Source organism: Simochromis diagramma, unplaced genomic scaffold (genome assembly GCF_900408965.1).
Source record: "Simochromis diagramma unplaced genomic scaffold, fSimDia1.1 OVJJ01000753.1, whole genome shotgun sequence".
In the NCBI taxonomy this organism is placed as follows: Eukaryota; Metazoa; Chordata; class Actinopteri; order Cichliformes; family Cichlidae; genus Simochromis; species Simochromis diagramma.
In genome coordinates this window covers 1,230,517-1,244,790 of record NW_024387523.1, presented here as the reverse complement: position 1 = coordinate 1,244,790, position 14,274 = coordinate 1,230,517, and the positions used below count along the sequence as shown (strand labels likewise).

Below are 14,274 nucleotides of genomic sequence, written 5' to 3'. Positions count from 1 at the left end.
GTTTGTTTACTTATGATTGGAAAAGAAGAAAACTGTATTAAATGATTACATTGAAGTTGCGTTGACAGGGGACATTTTTAGACTCTGTGAGCTTCAGGAGACTCGGTCGAGTTAATTAAACAGTTGTAAAGTTGAACGGTTTTGTCTTTGTTCGTTAGCCGAATACCCAACAGACTAATTTAGGAAAGCTAAATGTTAAGCCGACATGGTTTAATGACTGCGGAGACTGTTCGCAAAAGGCATAAACTACTGGGCTAAGCAGACTTGTTTACAGCAAGATAGCAGTAATAAACTTATAGTTTTGTTTTTTGGATCATTGAGGAGCAAAACTTTGAAAATCAAAATTTCAGAATAAGCATTAATTTTATAAAATGTGTCTTTTTTTTTTTTTTTTTAAGTCGCATTACTGTAGGTGTCTCAGCCATTTCTGCTGTGAGCTGGCATTTTGAGTCAGCTGACAATATGACATGCTTTAAATGACAACCTTTTCCTCTGCACACTAAAGAAGGAGAGCATAAAGAGATGCAGAAGTAAGAGGTTAGGGAAATAAATGGGCAGAAAAGCAAGAGAGAGATTTAATGATTTAGTGAATCATTTTTATGAAATTATTTTGTGATTTTTGGTACCTCTGATCCTCCGTAGGTTAAAGCAAACGCATTTATGAAGCGTGGGCCGACTTGAAGAACACTCTTGTTCTGCTGTTCATGCTTCACGCAGCCTCATTCATATCGTAAACTCAAGGTTCACCTGCTTTATCAGGCGCTGTCGCCCGTATCTCTGCAGCAAATGGCCTGACAGAAATTGTACTGCAGCTCACAAAATAACGAGCTGTGTTTGAAAGCTTCTGAAACTTACTAATTCACCTGATGCATGAGGGAACGGCAGACGTGCACAATGGGGAAAAGAGGATGAAGTGCTGTAGCAGTGGGAGTGCAGGCTCTGTGCACAGATGCAGACCTCACACAGAGTGCAGTGTCAATATTAAGATGGAGGAGTCGATGCTCTGCATTTCCCTGCAAAGGAGGCTGCATGTGCACGAAACACATATTTGTTGATTGCTGTTTGAGTGACAGTGTAGTCATGGAGTAACTGTAAGAAATGCTAACCTGCTCGCTGTAGCCCCCACGTCTCAGTGCAGGCATGTGTGGTGTGAATAATGACGAGTTGTCATGTAGCAGAAGCGTTTGTTCGTCTCAGTTTTGTGTTTACATCGTGGTTGAGAGGCTCCTTTAGTGATGCAGAATCTTTGGCATATGTCATTTTCACTGAGTGAATGAGGACTCAATAGATGTTACTTTACGAGAAGCTGGAAGCTATACGTGCACGGTGCTGTTGCCGACCTTGCTCATCTTCATCACGTTTCCTTCTCTCTCCTCTCCCTCCCGTTCCTCGTCTTTTTGGCTGTTGCTGCAGTCTCCTGGCACGCGCTGGACTTTCATACTGCTCTGTATTAGCAGCAGTGAGAGAGAAACTGAAAGACTGAGAGAGGGTGGAGTGTCGGACTGTAGCTGAGTTAGGGAAAGAGAGATGACAGAAGAATACAGATGACAGTAGCGGCAGCCTAGCGCTGACAGTAACCGCCTATACGTCACTCTGCCTTTGTTGCTCTGGGCAGATGGATCCAAAGAGCTCCAACTGAGAGGAAGAAGAACGCAGGGGGTAAATGGCTGAGTGGTCGTGTAGCTAAGTGAACCGAACCAAGCGTTAGGAAGCCGTCAGTCTTTGTGGAAGACTTTCTTTTAGACCCACCCCTAATAAGCATGCACGTCGTTAGAAGAGCTTTCAGGAGCTGTGTGCTGCTGCATCTGTGGTGTTTAGAGGCGTTTGCACACACAGACTCCTGAAATGTTAGTAGAAAATGCATGCTCACACACAGCTGGTTTTTCATTTTTACGCAGTAGAGCACACTCACTCTGCTTTATCATCCATTCAGACAACAAACTGAACTGTAATGTAGAAAATTAACTTCTTGTTCTATTCAGTAAGACTTGAAACCAGAAACTGAGATTATGAACCCATCAGAACAGTGTTTAAAGAGAGTTGACACCTGTGAATGTCTGTACAGTACTTATGTGGTTTTAAACACTTTTATACTGGTGTCACTTTTCAGAACTGGAAGCTGTGTTCATAGTTTATATACAGTTTGTAGGCAGGAGTTTATCTGAAGCTGAAGACGGTAGTTGGCATGAGTCGTGCTCTCCCATTTGGAAATTCTTGCTAATGTAATTCAGGGAGCTCCTTAGTGGAGGACGACAACCTCTGGCTCGCTGTGAATACACGAGACTGAAAACTCTTATGGGTTTTGTGCTCCGGAGCTGGCTGGTTAAAGGCTGTTAAATGTCTTCTTTTGTTTGTGAAAATTAATAGTGTTTAGGCTTCTTAGTTGTTTTTTGCCCCCAAATTATTAAAAAATAATTTTTTTTTTCTTAATGTGTTTTTCAGTTAGTTACTACAAGCGCAATTTAAGGATCCCCAATGTTTTAAAAAGCTTAATCTAAACAATTACTGGTAAAGGCCCACTGACGATGCAAAAATCAAACCTATTTGTGGCCAAGTGCATTTTGTTTAACATATTTAACCGTCAGATCGTGTGCATTTGACGTCGTCTCTGAACTCCGTGAAACAAACAGCAGGGGAGACGATACGAGGACTCTGAGTTTATGTAGAGGAGGAAGAGGATGAGAAGGAAGAGCAGATTGATCAGAATAAGAAGCAGAGCAGATGAAAGGACATGAAAAACTGAAGAGACAGATCGAGGTTGGGCGGGGGGGGCATGAGACAGATGAACAGGGTTGGGGGGTGGGGGGTGTACGTGAGCTAATGAGCAGGATAGACTGTAGACGCTGCAGACGGGAAATGGGAGAAGGCGTTAATAAACATTAATGAAAACGCCTCTGAAACGAACACATCCAGATATCACACATGCACTCAGTCATTAAGTGTCAGGAAAGTGATGGTCTGAAAAGAGCGAGCGGGTTGAATAAAAGGAAATAAAATCTCTGCAGTGAGTTAGTTTCATACAGAGAGGGAGAGAGAACGTTTCTGCCAACTCACTGTAGCTGCGTCTGTGTGTCTGCAATGAAGCTGATGGAGAGAGGCTGAATGCATCAGTGCATAGAAAATAATGAGAAAAGTCCCCACATGCTGGAGCCTGATTAGATTTGTTTTCGTGAGTCTGAATATTGTTTTAATGTGTTTCAGTACATTTGGCAATGAAGCCCGAAACATTTTGACTCTCAGATCACAGCTCTGCAGAGGTGAGGGGGGGATAACGAATCCCAGTCGTAACCCCGTCTCTCTCTCTCTCTCTCCCTCAGATTTCAGAAATCTACGTGTGCGGCGAGTCAGCTGACCTCACAGCCAAAGAGAAGCTGCTGTTATGGAGCCAGCAGGCGATAGAAGGCTACCCCGGCCTCCGCTGCGTCAACTTCACCTCATCGTGGAGCGACGGACGCATGTTCAACGCTCTGCTGCACAGATACAGGTTAGGCGACGAAGGGCGTGATTAAAATGTCCTTCTGAGAGACACACAGACTGACTTCAACACACAAAATATTAATTGGTGATGTCAAAATGGTTAATATAGTTTCAACAAATACTTGTAACAATGTATCTGGTTGTGTGATTGAAGTGGTTTGATCTTAATCTGATCTGAAATCATCAGACAAGCTCAGTAATTCATGATCTCATGCTGATGTTCGGTGATATTTTCACAGCAGACGCAGCAGAAATGTTTATGTTTATCAGATTTTACAGATCAGAGTCTGACGACCACAAGCAAACAGGAAAAAAGCAAAACAAAGCTTTTTTTTTTTTTTCCAACTCCTTTTTCAGACCCGACCTGATCGACATGGAGGTGGTGTCACGGCAGAGTAACCGTGAGAACCTGGAGCAGGCCTTCGAGATCGCTGAGTCGTTAGGTGTGACCAGACTGCTGGATGCTGAGGGTGAGACTGTTGATCCACTGTTGAGTCATCTGGCCAGCTTGCTCATGGCCGAGCACAGACAGGTCTTCAGTGTTTTACTAACTGAGCTTCTTATATTTAACGAAAGTTGTAAACTTGAAATTCAAATTAGGCTGTCCTTTTGTCTTCCAGCTTTTATTTTGAAAGTTTGCCAACCTCCCAGGCAACCAGTAATGACCCACAAGCATACACTTTCATATTTACAACTGTATCTTTAATGGCTCTAGCTCCAGACCCTGGCTCTGTGTGGAAAACCCTTTTATATATTTAGGTCTGTTTCCCCTGAAGAAAAAAACACCTCAAAGACTCATCATAGACCAGTCATTCCAGGAAAAGCTGCTGAAGACCTCCAGAGACCTTAGAGAAGTGTTTGTTGGCACAAACAATACAGGCTGTTTCTACAGCTTGTATTGTTTCCTGTTGTATTTATAAGGCTTATATTAAGTGATTACTTTTGCTTTAAATGACAGTTTGGTTTTTTTAATCCACACCACCACAACAGATCTGAATAGACGGCCTGTTTCACTTGGAAGGGCTCTTTTGACCCCGTGTTTTGATTTCACATCAAGTTTCCAGATACAACTGCAGGACCTGGACTTATTCCCAAACCTTTGATCTGCTTAATTTATCAATAAAATCATGAAAAATGCTACATGCCTGTCCAAGAAACGGCTACATTTGAGCATCAGAAAATAGACTAAGTAATCGTCAGTCTCTCAAACAGTTCAAGACTGAAAGTCGGTACTTCAGATGCAACTTAATTGTTCCTTTTATCTTGTTACAGACGGACACAGCTGTAAAAATGTTCATATAAACACTGAGCCTTCCTAAATCTTACTGGATGCTTGATTTATGGTTACAGTTCATTAACTGATTTTTTTTTCTCCCCAGACGTTGATGTTCCCTCTCCAGACGAGAAGTCAGTCATCACCTACGTCTCTTCAATCTACGATGCCTTCCCTAAAATCCCCGAGGGTGGAGAGGGCATCGGCGCACACGTACGTCACGGTCTTGTTTACCATTCATGCCATTATTTATTTATTTATAATTTGTTAAGTTTAAAGCATGCACTACACTTCCCAGGACTCCATGTGATTTGTTAGCATGCATGCGGTTCGTAGCACATTCCTGCAGTACTGTTCCTCCATATCCTGTTAACATTAAAACATGAATACATTTAGGCAGGTTATTATTAGTTCACTGTGGACCTTTTTGAGTAATGAGCCAAAACCTTTAAATAATCATGCAGTTAATTTAAAACTGTTCCAGCCATTCATTATGAGCCAGCCTACCTGTTGCCAGGCAGTGTGTGAATGTGTGATGCATGATTTCCCACTAATGAACAGCTTCTGTCATGTCTGCGACATTTTCTTTCTCTCCCCCATCCTCAGGAGGTGGATCAGCGCTGGTCGGAGTACCAGTCCAGGTTCTCTTCTCTGCTCCAGTGGAGCCGCCAGCACACGGCCCTCATGGCCAACAAGAACTTCCCACAAAACCCCGTAGAACTCAAGGTGAGCACGACAGTTTTCTTTTAAATATTTAGATGTGCGAGAGTCCATGTTTAAGAAAACCACCTAATAAGCCAAATAAAGGAGACTCGAGTAAGTTGAAGTGATCATTATTCTAAATTATATATTAGAAGAGCACTCAGGGCGTCCCCCCGTAAGGTCAGCACCCATCCCCCGAACTTTATTATTCCTAATAATGTGATCTGGACACCAGCCAGAATTTAACGAGCTCGTTCTTTGGCCTTGCTCTCCAAGTTTCATTAAATTTGTCTGATGGTTTGTAAGTCTATGAAAAAAAGAAGCTCAATCTTGTAATATTAAATAGAAATTATGATAATTCCTAGACCCGCTCTTTGATCTGCACCCGCACCATATTTTGCGAGTCTCCACTTTGCTCACGCTGCACTTCTCCAAGTTTCATGAGATTCAGTTTGGTGGTTTTTGCATAATGTTGCTGATAAACCGACAAACGGCACTTAAAATGTGTAATGTTTCACCCAGCATTGGGAAAATTGGTGACATACAGATTTACCTTCATTCTAGCTGGTGTTTATGCAAATTTGCTTGACAGCAACATGAATGCATTTGACTGTGGTGGTAATCGAATCCCTGTATGTCTTCCCAGCTTTGTATCTGCAATCCCACAGACGTGTAGCCTTGAATAAGGCAGCTGACAAACGATTTCAGTGAAACCTTGAGAGAGCAAATAAAGGGAGGACACAAGGAGGGAGAGTAGAAGGGTTTAATAATGTGGAAACTTCACACAGCAGTGTATTCAGATTAAAGGCGAAATAAAGGAAGAGTCAGTGAGTTAGTTTGCAGAAGAAGGCGTTAGATTGAAGTAGAAAGAATAATGGTTGACGAAGTGTCTCGAGATGTGGAGAAAAAGAGCCGATTCACGTCACGAATGACCCCTCAGGCAGGCGGTGATTAGGAAGCTGTAACCTTTGAAAACAGGTGCTGGCTTCAAACAAAGCCTGCGTTAACACCGACTCCATAACGCTGTTTCTCTCCTTCTTCAGGCACTTTACAATGAGTACGTCCATTTCAAAGAGACGGAGATCCCCGCGAAGGAGATCGAGAAAGGTCACATCGAACACCTCTACAAACTGCTGGAGGTAAGAACAAATGAAGAGTGGAGACGAGGAAGGAAAAGGCGACCAGCACTTGGCACCTTTCCATGCATCATGAGGTCGAGCTCAGGGGGATTGTGTCAACGAGAGGAAGTTAGAGAACATTGTTGGCAGCGTGTTTGTGTGCGCTGAGTCACACGTTCGCCTCCCGAAGCGAAGTCGTTTCTTTCGTCGAGCTGTTATCAAAGCAGCAGATTGTTTGATTGTAAACAAACACATGATAGCCGATAATAGCTCCCATTTTATTCTCACTCAGCTGATGTTACCGAGGTTTTTCTGCGGCGTGACTTATGATTGCTCATAAATGGGGTCACTGATGTAATGGCTTTGGTAGCGCGTCCCACTTTGAAGCCTCGTCTTGAGCTTCACGGCTTTGGATTTTTAGGAGGTAGAGGTGACCGTATTTTGACCTTAGCGAGCTCTGTTAAAAAGCTGCCTCCACAGACTGTAGCAGCTTTTATTTTAGTTTTTTAGAAGTACTGCGATGCAATGCAATTTAATGGGAGCGCTATTTAAAAGAATCACCCTCCTAACAATTATGAAAAATGTGGGAACCATAGCTGGCTTGTACTAACAGATGTTGGGGTGTTTGGCATGTATTTACGCTGCACGTGTTTGTTTATTCCAGGTGTGGATAGAGTTTGGTCGCATTAAGCTTCCTCAGGGCCTTCATCCCAATGACCTGGAGGAGGATTGGGGTAAACTCATCCTGGAGATGCTGGAGAGAGAAAAGGTTCTCCGGCCAGCTGTGGAAAGGTACACACACACACACACACACAAATCTCTTCACATGTTGCATATAATTAAATCATAACTGCTGATACCATTTTTTTTTTTCATCATCTTCTGTGTGCATTTACAGGCTAGACCTGCTGCTCCAGCGAGCCAATAAGATCCAGAACATGTCTCTGGACTGCGAGGAGAAACTCACCCTCGCTAAGAACACACTCCAGGCTGTGAGCGCTGAACCTCTCTCACTTCACATCCATTTAATTTCCTCTCACACACACACACACAGAGTCCCTGGGTTTATGTTGGGTAACTGTTTAATAATTTGGCTGAGTATTTTACAGGGTGTTAATGTGACCAAGCCGTAAACGTGAGCGCTCTTTTGGGACTGTAAATATTTACACACCACTTCCCCTGCCCTCTGCAAACATGCTCACTCCTTCCTTTGACTGTGTTCCTGGGCTTGAGCACAACTTCCTGCCTGAATGAAGGGATGTTAGACAGAATAAGTGATGTGCTGGGTCTGGAGTTTCTTTGTACCCTGATTTTTATATATTTATTTTCACTTTATTGCTCCTGCTAGTATTTTCTGCTGTCCACTTTGATTCCACTTTACTGTTTACTGAATTTATCTCTGTGTAAACACGAATCCTCAGGTCGTCATACTTCATAATAACAGAAAAGCCAAACAAAACTGATCAATGATCCCTCCCCTGGTCTCCAGGACATGTCTCGAGCGGAGAGCGGCGAGGGCGTGCAGTGCGAGAGAGAGCTGGCCTGTTACCTGCAGGACTGCGAGTCTCTGATTCAACAACTCTACCAGGAGCTCAAAATCCTGAGAGATGAGAAATACTACCAGGTGGAGCAGCTGGTGTTCAGGTGAGTCATGGTGGTGGGATGGAGTCAGTGGCTTGGTCTTTTTGAAAGACCAAACAACCAGCATTTCAAAAATTAATACGAAAAAAACCCTCTTAGTGATTCTGTTTTATTTATTTTTAAAGTAATTAAATGTCCCAAAAATATATATCTATAAATCTATTTAATTTAATTTATTTACTTACTTCATTTTTTAACCTTAATCTTTTCTTATTACACCTTTTAATTTCTTTATATTCCTTAATTTAATATTGGTTTAATTTATTATAGTTTTTGTGATTTCTGCATTATTTTATAGACCTAAAATGATTTAGGCAGTTTCAGCTCTATCACAGCAGTCTTCAATTAATTGTTATGATCTGGACAATTTAGATTAATAGCTGGGAATACAAGCTACTCATTATAGGTCAACAAGCTGCCTGTTGTGTTTTTGTTTTGTATTAATACCTATTGTATCCTCCTCTGCATCTAGTGTTCACTGATATAAACCAGTGGTGTCAAAAAATGATGGAAAGCGTGTCCTCATTTTGCGTCTCATCAGCATGCTGCTCCGTCTAATTTGCACTGCTGTTATGAAAGCTAATGAGACAACTATTTTGTAAATCTGCCACTGTGTGCTGCCCTTTAAAGCAGCAGCACCTTTAAAAAAAGAACTCAGCTTTGTAGCAGGATCATACTGTCAAAGATTATTAAATGTTTCATAGGTTTATAATGACGTGATCAGTTATGTGCTTTTTTTCTTTTCTTTCATCAGAGTTTCCCGCCTACAAGAGGAGCTGGTCTCCCTCAGACTGCAGTGCTCCAGCGTCTACAGGAAAGGCCACTTCTCTCAGGCCCTGGGCACCACGGGGACAGAGCACACCCACCAGAGACCCCCTGATACGGGCCTGTCTCTGGGTCAGACGCTGCTGGGAGCTGTGGGAGCGGTCGGAGCCGCACTCCTGCGGCGACCGATGGCTCGGTCCCAGCTGGTGGCCATGTCTTCATCAGAGGACGAAGGAAGCCTGAGGTTCATCTACGAGCTGCTCGGATGGGTGGAGGAGACGCAGGTCAGTCTCTGTCAGCCTCTCTTAAAATTAGGGCTGTTGTTTTTACTGCTGACTATTTTATACGCTGTTTTGTTATTAAATTATTTAAATACTGCAAATAAAATGTAGTAGTTTGGTGAAATATGAATTTAAAGCATCCTAAATATCATAAAACATGAATCAGAATTTGTAAAAAAGTCACATATGGATTCAGAAGTCGTCACAAGCCTAAAAACATCACATTCAACTGAAGCGAGGTGTTAAAAGCATTCAAAGACATATAATAGAAGATATCTGTAATTTTCAGTGGAAGGGTAAATCATTCTGTGTTTGTGTTTCAGGAGCTGTTGGAGCGCGCCGAGTGGGGCGCAGACCTCACCTCTGTAGAAAAAAACCTCGACGAGCACAACAACATACACACTGCGATTGAAGAGCTGATGAACAGCCTGCAGGAGGCACGCAGCTACGAGGTTCACGCATCCCTCCTCCCTTTGCAAACACGGGCGTCCGTGCAGTGATGGTCTTTGTAACGAGGCTTCACTTTCTCTCCTCCAGGCTAAAGTCTCTCCCAACTTCAAGAGCAGTTACTCTGAGACGCTGGCCAAGCTGGAGAACCAATACTGCAAACTACTGGTCAGTCTCAGCTCAGAGGGGCTTGTGGCTTTGTTTGTGTGTGTTTGAGTTCCTCTGCACTTCTTTGTTTCCCCAGCTCACCCAGCATCCTCAGTTAATCCCATTATAGCGTGGCACAAATCTGCATCTGCGCTGTCTTCTCCTGCTGCCCCTAAATGTCCCCCCTTTCTGTCTCTTCTCTGTGTCCTCTGTTTTCTATTCATCCCATAATATATTTGTAATCACATCCATACTTATTCCTCTCAATCTGTTTATTTTCTTCCTGGCTTCTGTGGGTTTTTAAGAAGTATGTGCTTGTAGATTTACCTCTAAAAAAGCTATTTTAAATGTATTAAATGCATTAATAACATTCAGGACAAAGAAGGGGAAAATAAACCACAGGCACAGCTCACTTTGAAATATTTATGCATTTCTCCTCTGGCCTGTATCGCCATTTATCCATCTGTCTATGTCACCAACCAAAATAAAATGTGCGGCTGGCTAACGTTACAGCTCAGCCGAGGGAGCCGCAGTTGAGTTTATATCCTGTCGAGTGTAGATGGACGCTCAGTGAGTGTAGTTTGTTAGAAAGAAATGAGTTCTCTGCTCGTGAAAAGGTTTTCAGATTTATTTACTTTTTAAAATTTACTCCACCTCTTTACAGGTTACGATGTCTGTAAATAGACATTATTTCAGAGTCTTTCTAAATTACTTTTTCCCACCACAAGTGAAGAAAAGGCAAATATTTCTACACCTGCATACATGGGCAACTTGCACTAAAACAATTGCCATCACAACGCTATCCAAATTTGATTTTGGCGTTCAGCACCCTTTAAGGAATTACATGCAGGACATTGGGCTCTTACATGGGGCAGTGTTTGTCATTAGTTTTCTGGGAAGATGCATCTGGATCGTCAGCGTAATCCAAATTTCCAAGTAAGAGGGATCCTTTTGCAGTATTTGCTTCTGCACTGCTGATTAGCATGGGGCTTTGTTTGTGTGGTTGCCATAGGAACATTCGTCATGGCGCCTGCGGAGCTTGGAGAGCCTGCACATGTTTGTGTCGCAATGCACTGACGAGCTGATCTGGCTCAACGAGAGGGAGGAGGAGGAGATCGCCTACGACTGGAGCGACAACAACACCAACACGAACGCAAAGAAAGAATTATACAGTGTGAGTGTGAGGAAGAGAGACGCACACACGGACGGTTTCCTCCGTCACAAATTGCAAACCTTTAACCTCACTTGGTTTCCACGTGTATTTAAAGTCAAGATAAAAGTCTTGTTTACCTCCCAACATATAAAGAGTAACTTTGCATTGGACTGTTTGTCTTCACCTTTAACCTTCCCCGCTTCCTGTTCTGCCTGCAGGAAATGAGGTTAGAGCTGGATGAAAAACGAGATGTGATGCGGTCACTCCAGGAAACGGCCGGCCGTCTGTGTCAGGAGAACCATCCTGCCAAGCAGACCGTGGAGGTGAATTTCATGATTTTTATTCATTCGGGCTGGATGACCTTTAAAGACGCTGGGTTTCCGTATCCGTGGCTCGCTTGTCTGGAACAAATCAACCACGTTGCTTTTGTTAAAATGCTCTTTTATTCACTTTGCACTCACTTTTTCTAAGCCTTCCTTGGCGACGAGCAGGAATTACTATGTACATTTTAAAATACTGGTGTAGCTACACTTATTTGGGATATGGTTTTCATACCAGTCTCATGCTAATGCTGCTTGTCCCCTATCACTGCTGAGAGCCAGAAACCCCTGGCTGGGTGAAACGCTGACTCTGTCTGTGCTGATTAACATCCCAGTTAGAGCCTTGCAGATAGATTACAGGCAGTTTATATGATCGGAGACTGTAAAAATCTCACTTATTTCCCCTAAAGGACCTCTTACATAAGTTTAGCATGGCACCAACTTTCAATATCCATCCATCTCCCTGTTATCAGGCTTACAGTGCAGCCCTGCAGACCCAGTGGCAGTGGGTGGACCAGCTCTGCTTGTGTGTGGAGCAGCATCTCAAAGACAACACGGCGTACTTCCAGGTGAGGCTGAAATTCTTATTTTTCTGAGTTTGGTAAAAGAATTCATCCACATATATAATTAGGCTTATATTAAAATGATTTTGTGTTATTACATGCAAATCCATTTTTACTTTTGTCAGTTCATGACTGACGCCCGGGACTGTGAGTCATACCTCCGCCAGCTCCAGGAAACCATCAAGAGACAATATACCTGTGATAAGAACAGCAGGCTCAGCAAACTGGAAGACCTGCTGCAGGACTCAATGGTATCTACACATTTGCTTTCTGTCTTACGAATAATATTCAGTTTCTTCTATGCCAGACAGATTTATGGTGCTGAAGGAAAGACCGACTGTGGTTTTATATTTTCACTAGATTTACTGCAAAGAATTGTGTCATGTTAACCTCTACTGGAGCTCAGTGACCGATAACAGAGAGACAATAACAGAGGTTGTTTGACATCGTGTCTCCATTTAGCGAGATAATTTCAAGAAGCGGCTGCATAGTGTAGTGCTTAACAAACATCCCTCAATTTGATCCTGGGAGGAAGAGGCCATCTGGTGTAACACCAAATCAAACATGCACAGCTACCTGCTGTGGCGACCCCTTGTGCGTAAGAGACTAGTTGAGAGTGCTTTGGTTTCACTCACACACCTTTAACACACCCCAGGGGCAAATTATGAAAGTGGTGTCTTACCTGGAGCCACTCTGACCTAAGTACTAGAAGAACCAGGTTTCAAACCATCAAACGTACCACTCAGAGTCACAGCTGCAGAGTCATGTGCAAACCAGAAAATATTGTACAATGAACATTTTAAGTAGCACATTTCTATCCCAGATAACTGAGCGTCCTCAATCCCTGCTTCCACCGTGTGCACAAAGTGCAAACTCGAACATTCAGTATACTCCCAGACTGACATATTATCAGGAATGATACAGCATTTTTCTAACCACTATAGCATCAGAGACCTGCAGTAGCTGAGCTGCTGGTGTTGCAGCGTCCTCCTGATTGTTTTTGCTCTGCCTCGGGCGGCTGCAGCACCTCATGTGACAGGGCAAAGTAATCTGTTACAGAGTCCTGAATCATCTCCCCCCCATGGCACATTTGCAAGCCTGCCATATTTGCACCTACTTCTCACACACACACACACACACACACACCTCTGACTTCGAGCAGATGGCAGGGTTAGTGTGGGCATCGCTCCACAGGCCAGAGCAGCATCCATGTCCTCTTATTAAAGAGGTGTGCGAGAGAGCGGGTGTCACAAACAGATGCTTTTCTTAGACCGGTCCTGCAGGTACCTTTAAATGACATAACAAAGAAGCAGCTGAACTTTTGTTTGACAGAGATAATAACTGAGACAGGAACATTGAATCATCCTATTCAGCTTCTTTAAGGTGGAGATTGATGTTTAACAGTGTCCGTTTGATCAGACCTCTCCCTCCATTCTGACTTGTTTCCTGCCTAATCTTTCCTTTGTGGACTGTCACTGAATGACTTCTTCATATGTGGTTAGATACCACAGGCATTTGTTGCCTTTGAAGTAAGATAAAATACGTATTATCTCCTTGTTCAGGAACCTCTTCCTAATATGCTCCACTATATATACCCGAACAGTGACCTGTACTATGTGCAAAAGAACAGCAGACATTATTTACCGTCAGAACAGGGCGGACCTCCAACGGGAGATTGAGAGACCAGTGTCGGACTGTTAGAACAGCTTTGAAATTCTCATGAGTTGTTCGCACTAAAGTAAAAACCACCATCACTTCATGCAGCTATCCCTTCGGCGCCAGCTGCGGTCTCAAGGCTGGAGCTGAACAAAAACACCCTGATAACGACTGTGTTTAGACTGTTCTTCCCATTGTATGCAAGGCCACCTGGGTTGGCTGGAAGACTGTTTACTTAGCCTGGCAGGGCGAAGGACACTGTCTCAGCTGAACTCTGGAAACACATACACTGATACGCACTCACTGATCCCCGCCTCCCTTTCCAACCTCTTCTATGCTTGTTCCCTCCTGGAGAACACGGCGGGTCTGGGCCCAGCACTGGAGTAATAGCGCAGGGCAGGATGGCTGCAGTGTTTGTTTCGGATTACTCCTCACCCCCCACCCACCCCTGTTGCTTGTCACGTGCTCCACAATGTTGTGCTGTGGACATTTATGTGCTTTCTGTGCAGAGGTGTTTTTTTGTTTACTGTTCTCATGCTGTCCTCCCATATGAGCCCAACATGAGTAGAGGTCTCTTTTTTTCACTCTTGGACTTTCCCATTGTATTGTGCAATTCAGTGTTTTTCCCGTAATACTACTGATCTCCGACCTGTCTCCCCATGTGATGTCTGTGTTGTGTATGTAAGGTGTGTGTGTATGTGTGTGTGGGGGGGGTTCCCATTTCACTGCAG

General features: G+C 43.4%; 1 protein-coding gene across 27 annotated transcripts in view; it reads left to right on the top strand.

Annotated features, from left to right (window-relative positions):
• The window catches only part of macf1a (microtubule actin crosslinking factor 1a), a 229,375-nt gene that overhangs the window by 119,171 nt on the left and 95,930 nt on the right, over positions 1 to 14,274 (top strand). For all 27 annotated transcript variants that reach the window (XM_040020873.1, XM_040020885.1, XM_040020881.1 and 24 more), the window contains 15 exons: positions 3,318 to 3,484; positions 3,835 to 3,947; positions 4,857 to 4,963; positions 5,357 to 5,476; positions 6,496 to 6,591; positions 7,235 to 7,362; positions 7,469 to 7,562; positions 8,060 to 8,214; positions 8,966 to 9,260; positions 9,581 to 9,709; positions 9,795 to 9,872; positions 10,864 to 11,025; positions 11,223 to 11,327; positions 11,798 to 11,893; positions 12,013 to 12,138. In XM_040020873.1, coding sequence (XP_039876807.1) covers positions 3,318 to 3,484; positions 3,835 to 3,947; positions 4,857 to 4,963; positions 5,357 to 5,476; positions 6,496 to 6,591; positions 7,235 to 7,362; positions 7,469 to 7,562; positions 8,060 to 8,214; positions 8,966 to 9,260; positions 9,581 to 9,709; positions 9,795 to 9,872; positions 10,864 to 11,025; positions 11,223 to 11,327; positions 11,798 to 11,893; positions 12,013 to 12,138 — 1,971 coding nt within the window. The remainder of the gene's footprint in view (positions 1 to 3,317; positions 3,485 to 3,834; positions 3,948 to 4,856; positions 4,964 to 5,356; positions 5,477 to 6,495; positions 6,592 to 7,234; positions 7,363 to 7,468; positions 7,563 to 8,059; positions 8,215 to 8,965; positions 9,261 to 9,580; positions 9,710 to 9,794; positions 9,873 to 10,863; positions 11,026 to 11,222; positions 11,328 to 11,797; positions 11,894 to 12,012; positions 12,139 to 14,274) is intronic.